We start from the raw sequence: 12823 nt of genomic DNA, 5'->3' as shown, positions 1-12823 counted from the left end.
AGATTTACTCAATTGACGCACCCTTCGATGGTATTTTGTATATCTCAATTTATTTCTGATTATACATCGACCAATAGCTGATAACGTGGGTGTGCCAAAAATAAATATATGCTTCCTGGCTTATTGCTTTCCGTTATAGGCACCAAAAGGTGGCTGCTTCTGCTGTCAAAAGTCACAGATTGTATTGCCAGCGGGTGTTCTTTTGTGTGCGCGTGTAAATTTTATTTACAACAGAATACTTGCATTTTTCTAGACTCTTACGTATGTCTTGGGATATCATTCTTTTCAGGAAGAATAATTTTTACATTTCAAACTAAAATGTAATTTTAATTTATTTATCAAAGAAGCAGGTAAGTTAGGTACCCAGAGAATTTACTCTTGACTCTACGTCTTCAATGAGAGCGTTAGTGGTTGTAAGCAAATCTATGAGTCTTGCAAGTCTGAAATTATGAAGTTGAAGGATGAAACCATTCGTGTGAGTGTTTGTATTGTAGTTATTGATATGTAACGAAATGTAGATTTATTGATAGAGTTTATAATTTTTTCAATGTATTATATCTAATAATAACCTAACAAAACTGTTTATCACTCATAATATATTATCACAGTTGATTATTCATAAATAGGTCATAAATATAAATTATTGTTAAAAAGAGTCTTTATGTCATGAAATACTATAATCATGGCAGTTAAATTTTAATTTGTCGATTCACTTCATTTATACCCTAACCACATAAGAGGGTGGGGAAAAAATTCCAGTTGGCAAGATTGATTTCCAATTCCTTGCAACCACTTTTTCATCTCCTTTCCTCTCGCAATCAAAGATACTAATATTGATCTGGACCGAAAAAGATACTAAAATTAATGAGCTTGACTTGGCAAAAAGTTATACATATAATGATGGATCGCCACTATCCCAGTGCAAGAACTCGTATACAAAGTACAAACAGGAATACTTGGGGCAAGTAGACTCAAACGAGAAATGAGAGCAGCCCTGGAAGGTCTTAAGATAATTGGGAATCTTCCTGGCAGGAGTTAAGGTGAAACTATAGTTAAATCTTTCGAGGAATTGGACTGGCACCCCAAAACGGAGGTTAACATATGTGTTTTTTAGACATAAAAGTGAAGTATCAATACTTTAAAGCCTCCAATTTGGGGTGCCAGTGCAATTTGCTCATCTTTCTCATATGTAGTTTACCCAAGAGCTGCTTGAAAGTTGTTTCCGTTCCTTCAACGTCTGTAGAGCTAAATCTGGAATGAATGTACACCATCAATCACTGTTCAATGGATGGTCGAAGCCAACCCGATTGAGCTTGGCAGTGGCCTAAACCAATTCCACCCTCAGTAGTACTCTTTTAACTACACTTTTCAATGGATTGGTTCAGCAATCTTATTCCAGATTCATAGAACCTTGCTAACTTTTGGGCTCTCTTTTATTCTACTTGTTCTCTTTCACTTTTCAGTAGACCCAAAAACAGTAAAGGAGTGAATCCAGTAGATCTAGCACTGAAGTGGACTCTCAAACATGTATTGCCGCCATAAGGGTACGTGTCCAGGGGTTGACAGAATGGGCAAGTTCCGGGATAAACACAAAAGCGAATTTTAGGATGAACAGAGTAGGTTGTTACGTACCTTGTTTCAAAAGACTTGGAAAAACAAATCTGGTCACTCTAGGAAGAGCAAACAAAATCCGTTAAATAATTTCATCTCTCGAGAACGCATCAATATATTTCCTATTATACTTGGTCTCATTCTACGGCTAAAATATTGAAGAGTTTCAACAAATTCCCTCTGCACCTCCAATGCCAGCACCCATAAATTTTCCCTGCCATGATAGTGGGAAAGAATGAGAAAGTAGCCCCCAGTGGTCAACGGCCTCGCCGGAGAAAACCAGTCGGAATGATGGAACAATTTAGACTACGGTTAAAGACCTCTCGAGGAGATGTCAAATTTATACAGCAGTAACCAACTCATTTGTCAGATCTAAAAGTTCAGTGGATCAGAAACCTGTGGTGTACTTGTTCTTACTCTAAAAAAAATCGACTACTGACCGACTTGTGCAATCTATGGATAATAACAGGTCCATAGTTCAACACAATTCTTACAATGGTTTGCTAATAGAAGGCAAGATGTTGATGCTAAGAAGTCACTGGGGAGAATTTTCAAACAGTTAGGCAAGAATTCGGACAGTAACTATCCATCATAATCGCCCTGGGAAAACTTATTCTCTGGATAAAAATTGGCTGTCACCAAATTTCCTCCAAACTTCCTCCCATTCAACCCTTGCCTGGCTTTTGTAGCTCCATCTACGTCTACATACTCCAAGAACACCTGCAAGGCAGTAAAAACAAGTACTTCATCACTACCTGGTCTCTCATTTTTGTAAGGGCTTGTGAAAAAGGGAACATTATTGGACCTCAAAGATTGAAAAATAAAACTTTCAGTTTCTTAAAAATAACTATCATATGCATGGTCCACAATTTTACAAAGAAACAGCATCTACGATGGATATCATATATCCAAAATGCATAATATCATGCCAAAGCATCAAAAGAAAAACTGAGGACAGATTCTCTCCACAAACCTTCCCAACACCAGGAGATAACTCGCCATTTGGTCCTGGACGTGGAATGACTACGCTGACCAGATTACCTGCAGATACAAAATTAATAAACTTCAAAGCAATTCAAATTATCAAAAGACCAAAAAAGTAACAAATTTCGAGAGTAAAGATGGAAGGTTTAAAATCTTCCGTATGAGGGTTAGGTGTGATTCTCTATAGCAGAATGTGGTACTACAAATGGCTGTAAAACAGAAAGATATATGATACGAAAGTTAATATTTAAAAAAAAAAAAAAAAGAAATCCAAGGAAAATACAAAAAGGAGATCAGAATAGTGAGTATTCACCATATTTTCCGCCTTCCATTCTCATGTCTTCCATTATGTCTTCATACTCCTCATTGTCTTTTAGCTCATCTGGGCTAACCACCTGTGTTAGGCATATAACCTTGGTAGGCAGTGCACCACCTTGGAAAATAACTTTCTGCAACATATTACAACAACAAAAAAAAAAATCAGTCAACAGCAGTTCAATGAACCAACCCGGCATTACTTGAAGCAAATAAAGAAAAGATAAAGGGTGACATGCTGTGATGAATACTTCAAATTCTGTCCCACTCCCCTATGGAAATGAACCCTGCTCCCCCGTTTCCACCCTCTCCATTGGGTGTAGCCACTAGCTCCATAAAAGCCAGTGGCATACCCAAATCTCTCTCTTGAAAAATCTATAAAATAGTGACCAAGCAGAAAAATGTATTATTAAGGTATCACCCAGTTCAATAATTGAAAAAGAAAATGAAAAAGAATGCAGCACAACAGTGTTGAATTTGGCAAGAGAATCGTTGTTTGGTCACATAGCAGCATCAGCAAGGGGTGCCAACGAGAAAAAACTCATGGGCAACAAGACAGATGCACCTTTTATATAATGGGGGGCATGACCGTACTCCACACAGTCCTGTGTCTAGGTTCACAAGCTACAAAACTAAGTAGCTTTTCCCCATTGAATAAATTAAACCTGTGGTTATTGGTTACCATAGCATCCCTCTAAATTACTTCCCACTTTCAATATAACGATTATTTTCATCTTTTCCAAAGACTCCTACATACCATTGCTCTTCCTTGATTTTGTGGAGGGTTGAAGTTTGCACTAGAGAGTTCGACACGTGGAAGTGCTTCATCCACAGGTTGAAGCTCAACTGACTTCTATTCTATTTTTTTTCCGTGTCCGCACATATGTTGTATCTTCCACATGTCAAGCTCTCATACCTGAAATACAAGGCACTGCAGAGGAATTTTTTCTAATTCTTCTATTTGATTAGACATTTCAAAAGTATGGATTTAAAGAGCAATAGCTTAACCAAGTATCAGTGCACCACAATGAACCCAATGTCATGGCTAACCGGAAGATTAGAAGCTTAAATCTCCCAACTCTCCAGGTTCAACCACAAGGAAATCCAGCAAACTTGAGACGAAAGGCTTTCATCAGATTCCTAAATGCTCTTCAAAGAAATCTCGATGGGAAGCAACATGGTATGGTAACCAGTCAGCCAGACAAAATGGACTAAATCAAGCATCCTTACCTGCATTGCTACCTGCTGCTGCGCCTGCAACAATACACTCTCCTGCTCAGGTTTTGGCTGTGAAGCACCCTGGTTTGCACGCCTTACAGTGAGAGTTTTATCACCCATTTTTATTCCATTGAGGGCTAAACAAGCGATGTCAGTTACAGACAGATCTTGATACACACAAAATGCATAACCTTTTGAATTCCCTGTTTCCCTGTCCTTTACAAGATCAAACCCGCGAAGAGGCCCAAAGGATTCTAAAAGTTCCCGTATTTGTACTTCAGTGAAATAGTACGGAAGCCCACCCACAAAGATTCGGTCAGGACCCTCAAGCCCACCAGCAGAACCTGGCGTTAAGCCAACGGCAGCTAGGTTTAAATTGGGATTTGGTTGACTTGGCCCAAGTGCTGCAGCAAGAGATGGGTTGTAATCACTTGGCCTCCTCACCTTCACTGGCGCACCCTGTAGAACAGAAGGATTGATACAAACAAATCATATTCTTAGGTTAATGAAAATAGGCATGGCCTGGAATCATTATGAATTTATCACTAGGAAAATTAATAAAATTCAAGATGTTTTAAAAACCAAAAACTATGATATCCTCATACTCAAAAATGTCGTATGATCAAACATATAGCAACATGAATATACCAACCTCAAAAATTATACCATCCAAGGCCATCGCATTACTAGCCTCCTCAACAGACCTCATTTCAACAAATGCAAACTTCTTCTCATGGTTGATGTACACATTAACAACAGCATCTCCTGAAAAAACAAGTGTCAAGGTATATTGATTTTGAAATTACCAACCAAAGGGATAGCATGTCGCAAATATAAACCTGGTCCAGCAGAATTCCCCCCAATAGCAGCCATAACCTGGCTGAAGAAAGTTGCCACTGACTGGGTAAAAACCAATATAAAACGATAAGTAATCAATCATCTTAAATTGGAAAATCCAGAACTTAATTGATTAGAAAAATTCAACCAAGTCGAGCAAGAAGAGCAAAACATATACTGAAAACCACTGATCCTAACAAAAGAGTAGTAAAGACTAAAGAGTAGTCATGCAGACAAATTGGAACTGCATAACAATAAATTGGGTCACAAGAAATGTTCTTCAATATTCCCCCCAAAAAAAGCATTTTTTACAATATTGAAACAATACAATACGTTAAGTTATATAAGGAGCCAGAAACATTTACCAAAAAGCAGTTCAATGTCCAATTTCCTTCCACTCTAAATTCTCAGTCTAAACAGATACTGATTACAAATAGTAACCTATAACAATTTTCTTTCTCAAGTTTTAAGATCCAAAGTGAAGTAATTAGGTTTGCAATTTTCAGAGCTTAGAGAGAGTAAATTTTGAATACTCTCTTCCGTCGTGTCAGAATTATGCTTCATGAACTACCAAATCCTCTTGCATTCTTGACAGTTCTCTCCAAAGGAAGCAAAAATTAAAAAAGGGTAAGTTTGATATTCCAGAAGAATGGAGAAGGAAAACAGAAAGGATTAGTTCAGCCAATCCCTTCTTTTTTTTGTCTGTGGGGGTTGGAGGGAGGAGTTGGAATACAGATTAATTCAGTCATTAACATGCAATAACAACAACAATTAATGCAAAGGATTCATACATCTGTTTCAGTTACACCCTCGGCAGCTCATTACTTTATTGAAGCAGAAATTTTTAAAATCCAAAACCCATCAAAGACAAGGAAAAAGAGTTGGACTAATGACAAAATGGTCAGCAGGATTATAACCTGTTCATTCGCAGTTGGAGAAAGACCACCAACATAAACCCGCCGGGCATGTCTTGTTGCCTAATAACACATTGAAAATTAAACATTTAGATATCAAAATGCATATAAAGAGGGCTGGATACATTTAGAACTAGTTGTGTACCTGCTGAGTCATTGCCTGAGGGTGCATCAAGATTGGGGTTGTCAGCTGGAAAAAAAAATCATCAAATAAGAACATATTAACATAAAAAGTCACCACAATATGAAAATAAAATATTCCAAAAAAAAACAAAAACAAAAACAAAAACCAACAACACACACACACACTACGTACCTGTCCAGGGAGTAACATATTTGGAAACAATCCAGGGACGGCTGTAGTGGACCCAGTCAGTTGACCTGCAATATCCATATAAAATTAAAAAATGGTGGTGGAAAGGCAAAATCTAATATCAAATACTGCTAACAATAATGAGTATCAAATCAATATGCACCTCCTTATGTTCATATATGCTCAACAAATCCATTGGCAGCACAGTGGGACAAGTAGCCCAACATTGCCTTCTTACAACAAAACATAAACACAGAAAAAACAAACAAACACCAAAAACAAGAAACAACCAACCACTCTCAGTTTCAGGATTAGATCAATGAGTATAGAAAATAAATAAATAAGCCAATCAAGATATGGTTTCCTGGGTTTGCTATTGCTTTCAATGTAAAAAAGCAAATGAATATGGCTTACCAAATGTTACCAACCAATTTGATATGAATTTCCAAGCTAGACACAAGCACAGAAAATAGGCACTTAATCAAAGGTATCGGTTAGAAAGAAGTCCCCATGTACCTGCAACAGCAGCGGCTCCTGGCATCAATGCAGCTGCTGGAGGAGCCATGTCGAAACCACTAACCCTTTTGCTGCAATGACAAGTTTAAATGAGCCAGTTACTTCAACGGAGGGAAACAGTTGGATTAGCATGAAGGTGAATGAAAGATAATAATATGCATTAATAATTATTAAAAGTTAAATTACCACCTTATCTACTGACCACAACTAAAACTCTCACTTAATCATTCACCACAAGCATCAATATGCACCCAACACACGTCCTTCCCCCTTCCCGCCCCCACCTCCACCCCACCACACACACACACACACAAAAATAAAAACCAGAGTTTCTGGGCACTTGACAATGGTTAAGCCATCCCCAACCCAACCCAATATTTTGGTTAAACAAAGGTTGGAAGCAATTTATTTATTCATTAATGTCTTTCAGTATTAGGAGTTAGTAGGTTGAGTTTTTTCATTTTTGTTTTTATTATTTATGCAGTTCTGCAGTTTGATTAGAAGTCATGTTATTTTCTTTAAATACCTAACTGTAAACCAAAAATGGGGCAAATTAAATGAATAGAAGTTTATTAAGTTTTACTCAATAAGAGTGCTTGTGCATCTGATTCCTCCTATCTCCTCCACAAGTCTGAGTTTCTTCTCAGATTGTCTTCTCTTTCCTATACACCCTTCACCAGCCAGGCCTAGCTGAAACTAGACAGATCAAGCCCCCTTAACTGGACCATAGCAGACAACGTCTTCAAGCAGTAAGTTGGTTTCAAGTCAAGCTTTTCACTCGACAATACAAAATGCAAACCACCAGCAAGTGAACAAGACCAGGACATGTCAAAGAATCAGACTGCCGAACATCAGGTCATACAGTTTTGCATCATTGACTATGGACTGAAATTGCACCAGCCTCAAGCTCAAAGAGTTACGATGTGAATTGCCAAAAAAGAAATGACAAAGAAAGTAAAGAATTAACCATGGATACCACAGAATTAAGCTCATTTTTTATTAACTGCAAGCTAAACTGGATCATTTCATAACACTAAATTAACCTACTATTCTACTAATATGTTCCTCAGCCAAACATGCTACATGCCATATAAAACAGATGGGAGTTATTATGTAATCCATAAGCAAGAATGCCAACAAGACCTGGTTCACAAAACGGCCAGCACAGATTAACCACTAAAACTATGCAATATCTGAGAACAAGGCTTAAAGAAAAGCCTGTTCTTCAATTAGGTAAAATATGTAGGCACAGATCCATGCTCATCCGCTGATCAGTGATGAAAAAGACAATGAAATGTATGATTACCTTTTTGATCTTGAACGAGATCGAGAAATAGAGCGTGATCTTGATCTATGATGAGATTTACCCCTTGAACGAGATCGAGACCTATGCCGACGCCGTCCTTCTTGATCTCGATCATACTCTCTACGCCTGGAAAATAAACGAAACGATTAATTGTAGAAGGCATTAACACAACAATAGACTTAAAAGAAGTGCCGAAAAACATTCATCTGTTTTGATGTTGAAAAATATTTTCATTCAAAGTGCTTTTGTCAGGCACAGTATATTAGTTTTGCTCAGGACACAAGACCTTCAATATTCTAAGCAATCTTGGAATTGTACAACCATATTTGGCATAAGTCCCTGTGGGCTGTGACACTTACATAATGCCTGTCCTAGTCTCAACTTTTGATGGGGTGAAGTGACATGTATATAGATTTTCAGGTTGAGATTTGTCGGCTGAGTTGAAACATGTTGAAACTGGTCAAGTTTGGTTGATAAATGGAATTTTACAGTCAAATGATATCATCTCAATAAAATATTGCACCCTACAAGAATTTTCAGCAAAAATCTGGAAAATACAGCAGACAGAATCCTATAAAAAGGAAATAGGAATGATGGCTAAGAAGTTCAATAGTGAGACAAGTCAAATTGCACTCAGGGTTTTCAAGCAACAAGAAGGAACGAAAAGCCTACCACTTGGTCTAAATCTCTGAAGCAGGCACTCATGACCATGGACTAGATTTTTTTTTTTTTTTTTTTTTTTTTTAATTTTTTAGAAAAGAAAATTGCAATAATATGAACCAAAGTCATTTGCATACATGATGATGGCTTGCAAATTCAACAGTCACATTTCCATACTATGAGAGAAAATTCAGTTTTTCACTTTCTTTATCTTGCAGATTAAAACACGTAAATTTAAGACATATCGAAACTTGAAAACGTAAAAATGGATCTGACATAACAATAACTCATGTAGTCGAATAGACTCTTCCCAGCTCCTCCCCCACCCCTGGGGTAAAAAAGGTCCATTGCAACAACATTATTTAGCAATAAAATATAAAAGATTTTATGATGGACCAAATGCATGAAGCTTTTCTGCTTCCAACCTTTCACAGCATATGGCTACATCGCATGTGCCTCATCACCTGCCCACGAGCCTCTTTAATCAAGAACTAGGAAGTTTCCTTTCACGCTCACCTCAATGATTAAGCCTGAAGGCTTTTTGGAGAGCGAAGAACAGAAAACCATAATGAATCAATATGTGGAATTGCATCATACACTTCTCATTACTATGTTACTAACAGAAACCAACCTACAAGAGAGAAAAGAGAGTCGAATACGGGAATCAGCAGAACATGTGGATGCCTCTTCCAATAAACTATCAATTGGTCAGCTCCAAAAAGGAGGTTTCCAGAGAGTACATGAGCTTAAATACGTCAGGAGAATTAACCGAAACTGGAACATGCTCCAACTCATACCTCTCATAGTCTCGACTTCGGTGATAATCCTCATCATCATCATCTCTATCTCGACCACGGTCCCTTCTGTCACCCCGTTCTCTATGGTGACGATCCCGATCTCTACCTCGATCCCTTTCCCGGTCTCTGTCTCTGTCTCTGTCTCTGTCCCTGTCCCTGCTTTTTGCTCTTTCCTTCTCCCTACTTCTGGAGGACCCCCTGTCATACTCACGAGATCCATGCTGCAGTAAATGGATACATTTGATTGTACCATTAGCACGGGTAAAATACATGGCCAAATGGTTATTCTCAATCATTCAAACGATTGTAATGATCCATTCAGCAAATAAGATTAAAATTTCAATTTAGTTTGACAACCAAATCTGAATGCTCAAAGATTTCTTAGGGCTCTCAATTATAAGAACTAGGATGAACAATTACTTATATGACTAAATGGATATTTGATATACATGTTATGTGGTAATAAGTATAAAAACTACATAATTGATTCCATGTATGATAAGTCTTCGCCCTGGCGATTGGTAAGTAGCACTCCTTGGAGTCATGCTCAAGGAAAATTTGCATAAAATGTCTACATGGTTAACATAACAACTCAACAAGATTAAAGCACGTGGCCATGTGAAACATGGTTATTCCCTTATTCGAACTATGTCTATGCAAGAATCACCAACAAAAGCAAAATGGGAAAGAAACAACTACAAGCCTTTCCACACATCTCCTACCTCAATAAGATGAAACAAAGCTCGGCAATGCTTCAGGGAACCAAAATGAGAATCAAAATTATCCCTTGTGTTTCAATCGTACAACTTTTGCTCATAACATTAAATAAATATAGTTACTGGCATAGGTGGGGGGGGGGGAACGAAACCCAAATCCAAAAATTCAGCCAGATTCACAAACTAATTCAGATAAATCAGAAAAAGTAGGCTTATTTTAATGGAAATAAGCCTTGGGTTAATTGTTGAGGTTTTTTCTTGGCCACTTTAATAGGCCTCAAGGCCCTCAACTGGGTTGCAGGCAGGAATATGGGATTTACTTTATTAGATAACGTTTAACTGTTTTTTGAGGTTTAACTCTTTGATCTTGCGTCAAGCGTACATTTCTTATCAGTTTCAATATCACTGGTGTCATTTGCAATAAGGATCTTTATGGTTTTTAGTGGTTGAGATGGTTAGAGTTTTCAGATGGGGTCTATCATTTAGGTTTTAGGATGAATTGTCTAGGTCAACATTAGAGTCCAGCTTATGGTGATGATGGGAATGACCTGATCTGATATTGGACAATTATGATTGGTTGAAACAAGTCTTTTGAAAAAATTGTAAGTTTTGGTGAAATTTGGGTTTTCAAGAACTAAGTTTCTGCTGATGGACAGGGCTGTAACATGAGCAGAGTGCGATTATGCATAAACAGTCTATGGTCTAAATCAAATAGAAAGTAATTTATTAGATCAGTCAGGATTGATGTAGGTCCAGCAGCCTAGGTTACTGCCCAGCAGCATTAGAAGCATAATTCAATACCAGGGGTATTCTGGTCATTTTGAAAGCCCTACTTTAGCCCTGCTGGGAATAATAGTTACATGCATTAGGTTGTACTTATAGCCTGCATTGAAGGACTCATAACTGGACTCATTTTTTGAAAGCAGAACAAACGAAAACTTTTAAATACTTAGGATCATTTCTAACTACACCTTATTGAGCCAGCTTAGGACTTTCCCAAATTATCAACATACCCTTCACATTGGCCAAAATTTCCCATGTTGCTGCCAGAGCCGCAGGGTGTTGGGAAGCCCCCCAACCCGTCCTTGGGTTTTCTTGGCGTGACCGTGGGTTCTATATCACCATTGCACTAACAAACAAGCTTATATTTCTTGTTTGCCCATAAATAACATTTACTACACATTACCAAAACACTGTCAAAATATTTTTCCCAATAATAAATGCAAAACTAGTTAATTTCTGGAATACAAACATGGCCAAGAAACAGAGGAGTTATCATGCAAGCCAAAAATATATCATTTTGGCTTTCAATCTGAGCAGCTAAATCATAGCAGTACCTAAGGGTTTTAATATCCTCACGTATTCGGAACCCCATCAATATAAATTGACATTTTTTTGGTGAAAATTAAAAATTGACATTGAGTATACTAGTGAGACCCAAATTCTGGTATAAGGTGTTCCGACAATCATGTTTAAGGGGTGTGAAATCCGAACCCAAGGTTCAGCAACAACAAACTCTAGTAATGCGTTCCTATATAAAAATTTTGCGGGAAGGGAGAAAGTATCTCCATCCAGCTTTGCCTACAGACTAATCAAATACCTAATAATTGTTTTCATCAACAACCAATGAAAGCACTCCAAAATAAAATGGAAGTAGTTCTAACTCCACTATAATTTGAGATTAACGCTTTGTGCTCTCTTTGTTATTCTCTTTCTCCTTTGGAGCTTTGAACCCATTTTATCTTCGATTATGAATCATCTTATCCGCACCATTCACCCCCTCCCCAAAAAAAAGAAAAAAGAATTCTCAAGCAAACCAGTTGAGGACATTAACCAGGAGGTTTGTAGGAAACATAGAGAACAAGAACGAATTTTGAGAAGAGAACATAATGGAAACAGTCGAACAGAAGAAGCTACCCGTGATTTAGAGTCACTATAATCGTCCACACAGCCATGACTGCTACTCTTGTGTGGGGGCGAGGAACTATAATCGTTAAGTACATCGCCGTTATATCTTTCCTCGTAATCCGGCATTCTGAAATTGAAATCCTCTTTCTTCCCTTCGATCCTCGAACTTCTCTGGTATGGCCCTCTGTGCTAATCGCGGAGCGAAATCGAGCGGAAGATTTATGGCGAATTTAGGGTTTCGAAAAGTCCATTTTTATGTATAATAATTCAGGTTTCTTCGATCTAGACTCTAGAATGGTACTTGGTGGTGTGAAATGTGAATCATCAATCATGAATTACTACCCAAAAAAAAAATCATCAATCATGTAACATGTTAATACTCGGTTCCGTACAGGCCCAACCGCAACTATCAATGGTTTACATCTGCGTTTGTTTGCAAAGGTGAGGGTGAAAAAAAAAGAGTAAGAAAAAAAACATGTGGATCCATATGTAATAAGGTGAGAGAGAAGGAAAGGAAATGAAAGGGCTTTGTGGCAAAGTGATAGGATGAGTCCCACTTTTTACTTTTCCCACCAAATATGTGGGGTTTTAAAATAGTATCGGGTGGGAAAGTTTTGATTGCCACATCAGCAGACAAGCTTTCTTGAATCTCCCACTTTCCCACCTCAAGCAACCAAATAATATATCATTTTGGGATTTAAAAGAAAAGTAATAAATCTACATTTTTT

The 12823-nt window shown here is 37.7% G+C and overlaps 2 protein-coding genes across 3 annotated transcripts in view; one reads left to right on the top strand and one right to left on the bottom strand.

Moving 5' to 3' along the window:
• LOC149017783 (SIN-like family protein) overlaps positions 1–962 on the top strand; it is a 39183-nt gene extending 38221 nt beyond the window's left edge. Inside the window, exon 15 of the transcript XR_016172861.1 lies at positions 140–962. The gene's annotated coding sequence lies outside the window, so the exon portion shown is untranslated. The remainder of the gene's footprint in view (positions 1–139) is intronic.
• A 372-nt stretch (positions 963–1334) lies between these two features.
• On the bottom strand, positions 1335–12422 carry LOC149017782 (splicing factor U2af large subunit B-like). 2 transcript variants are annotated; one of them, XM_089152112.1, is made up of 13 exons: positions 12105–12422; positions 9472–9692; positions 8015–8140; positions 6709–6779; positions 6196–6260; positions 6025–6069; positions 5883–5942; positions 4968–5028; positions 4781–4893; positions 4141–4587; positions 2909–3044; positions 2585–2652; positions 1335–2331 (listed from the first exon to the last, which is right to left on the bottom strand). In XM_089152112.1, exons 1-13 carry the CDS (start codon positions 12219–12221, stop codon positions 2194–2196), a joined length of 1668 nt encoding a protein of 555 aa, XP_089008238.1. In that variant the 5' UTR covers positions 12222–12422; the 3' UTR covers positions 1335–2193. The 2 variants fall into 2 exon arrangements, 1 of the variants encoding a protein (XP_089008238.1); XR_016172860.1 differs by having other exon boundaries at positions 2301–2331; positions 2585–2804.
• Between the last annotated feature and the right edge of the window lie 401 nt (positions 12423–12823).

This window comes from Hakea prostrata, chromosome 4 (genome assembly GCF_041222555.1).
Source record: "Hakea prostrata isolate BN-2017 chromosome 4, UWA_Hpros_2, whole genome shotgun sequence".
Taxonomy (NCBI): Eukaryota; Viridiplantae; Streptophyta; class Magnoliopsida; order Proteales; family Proteaceae; genus Hakea; species Hakea prostrata.
Note: the sequence above shows the minus strand (reverse complement) of the source record. Positions and strands in the feature narration are given on the sequence as shown.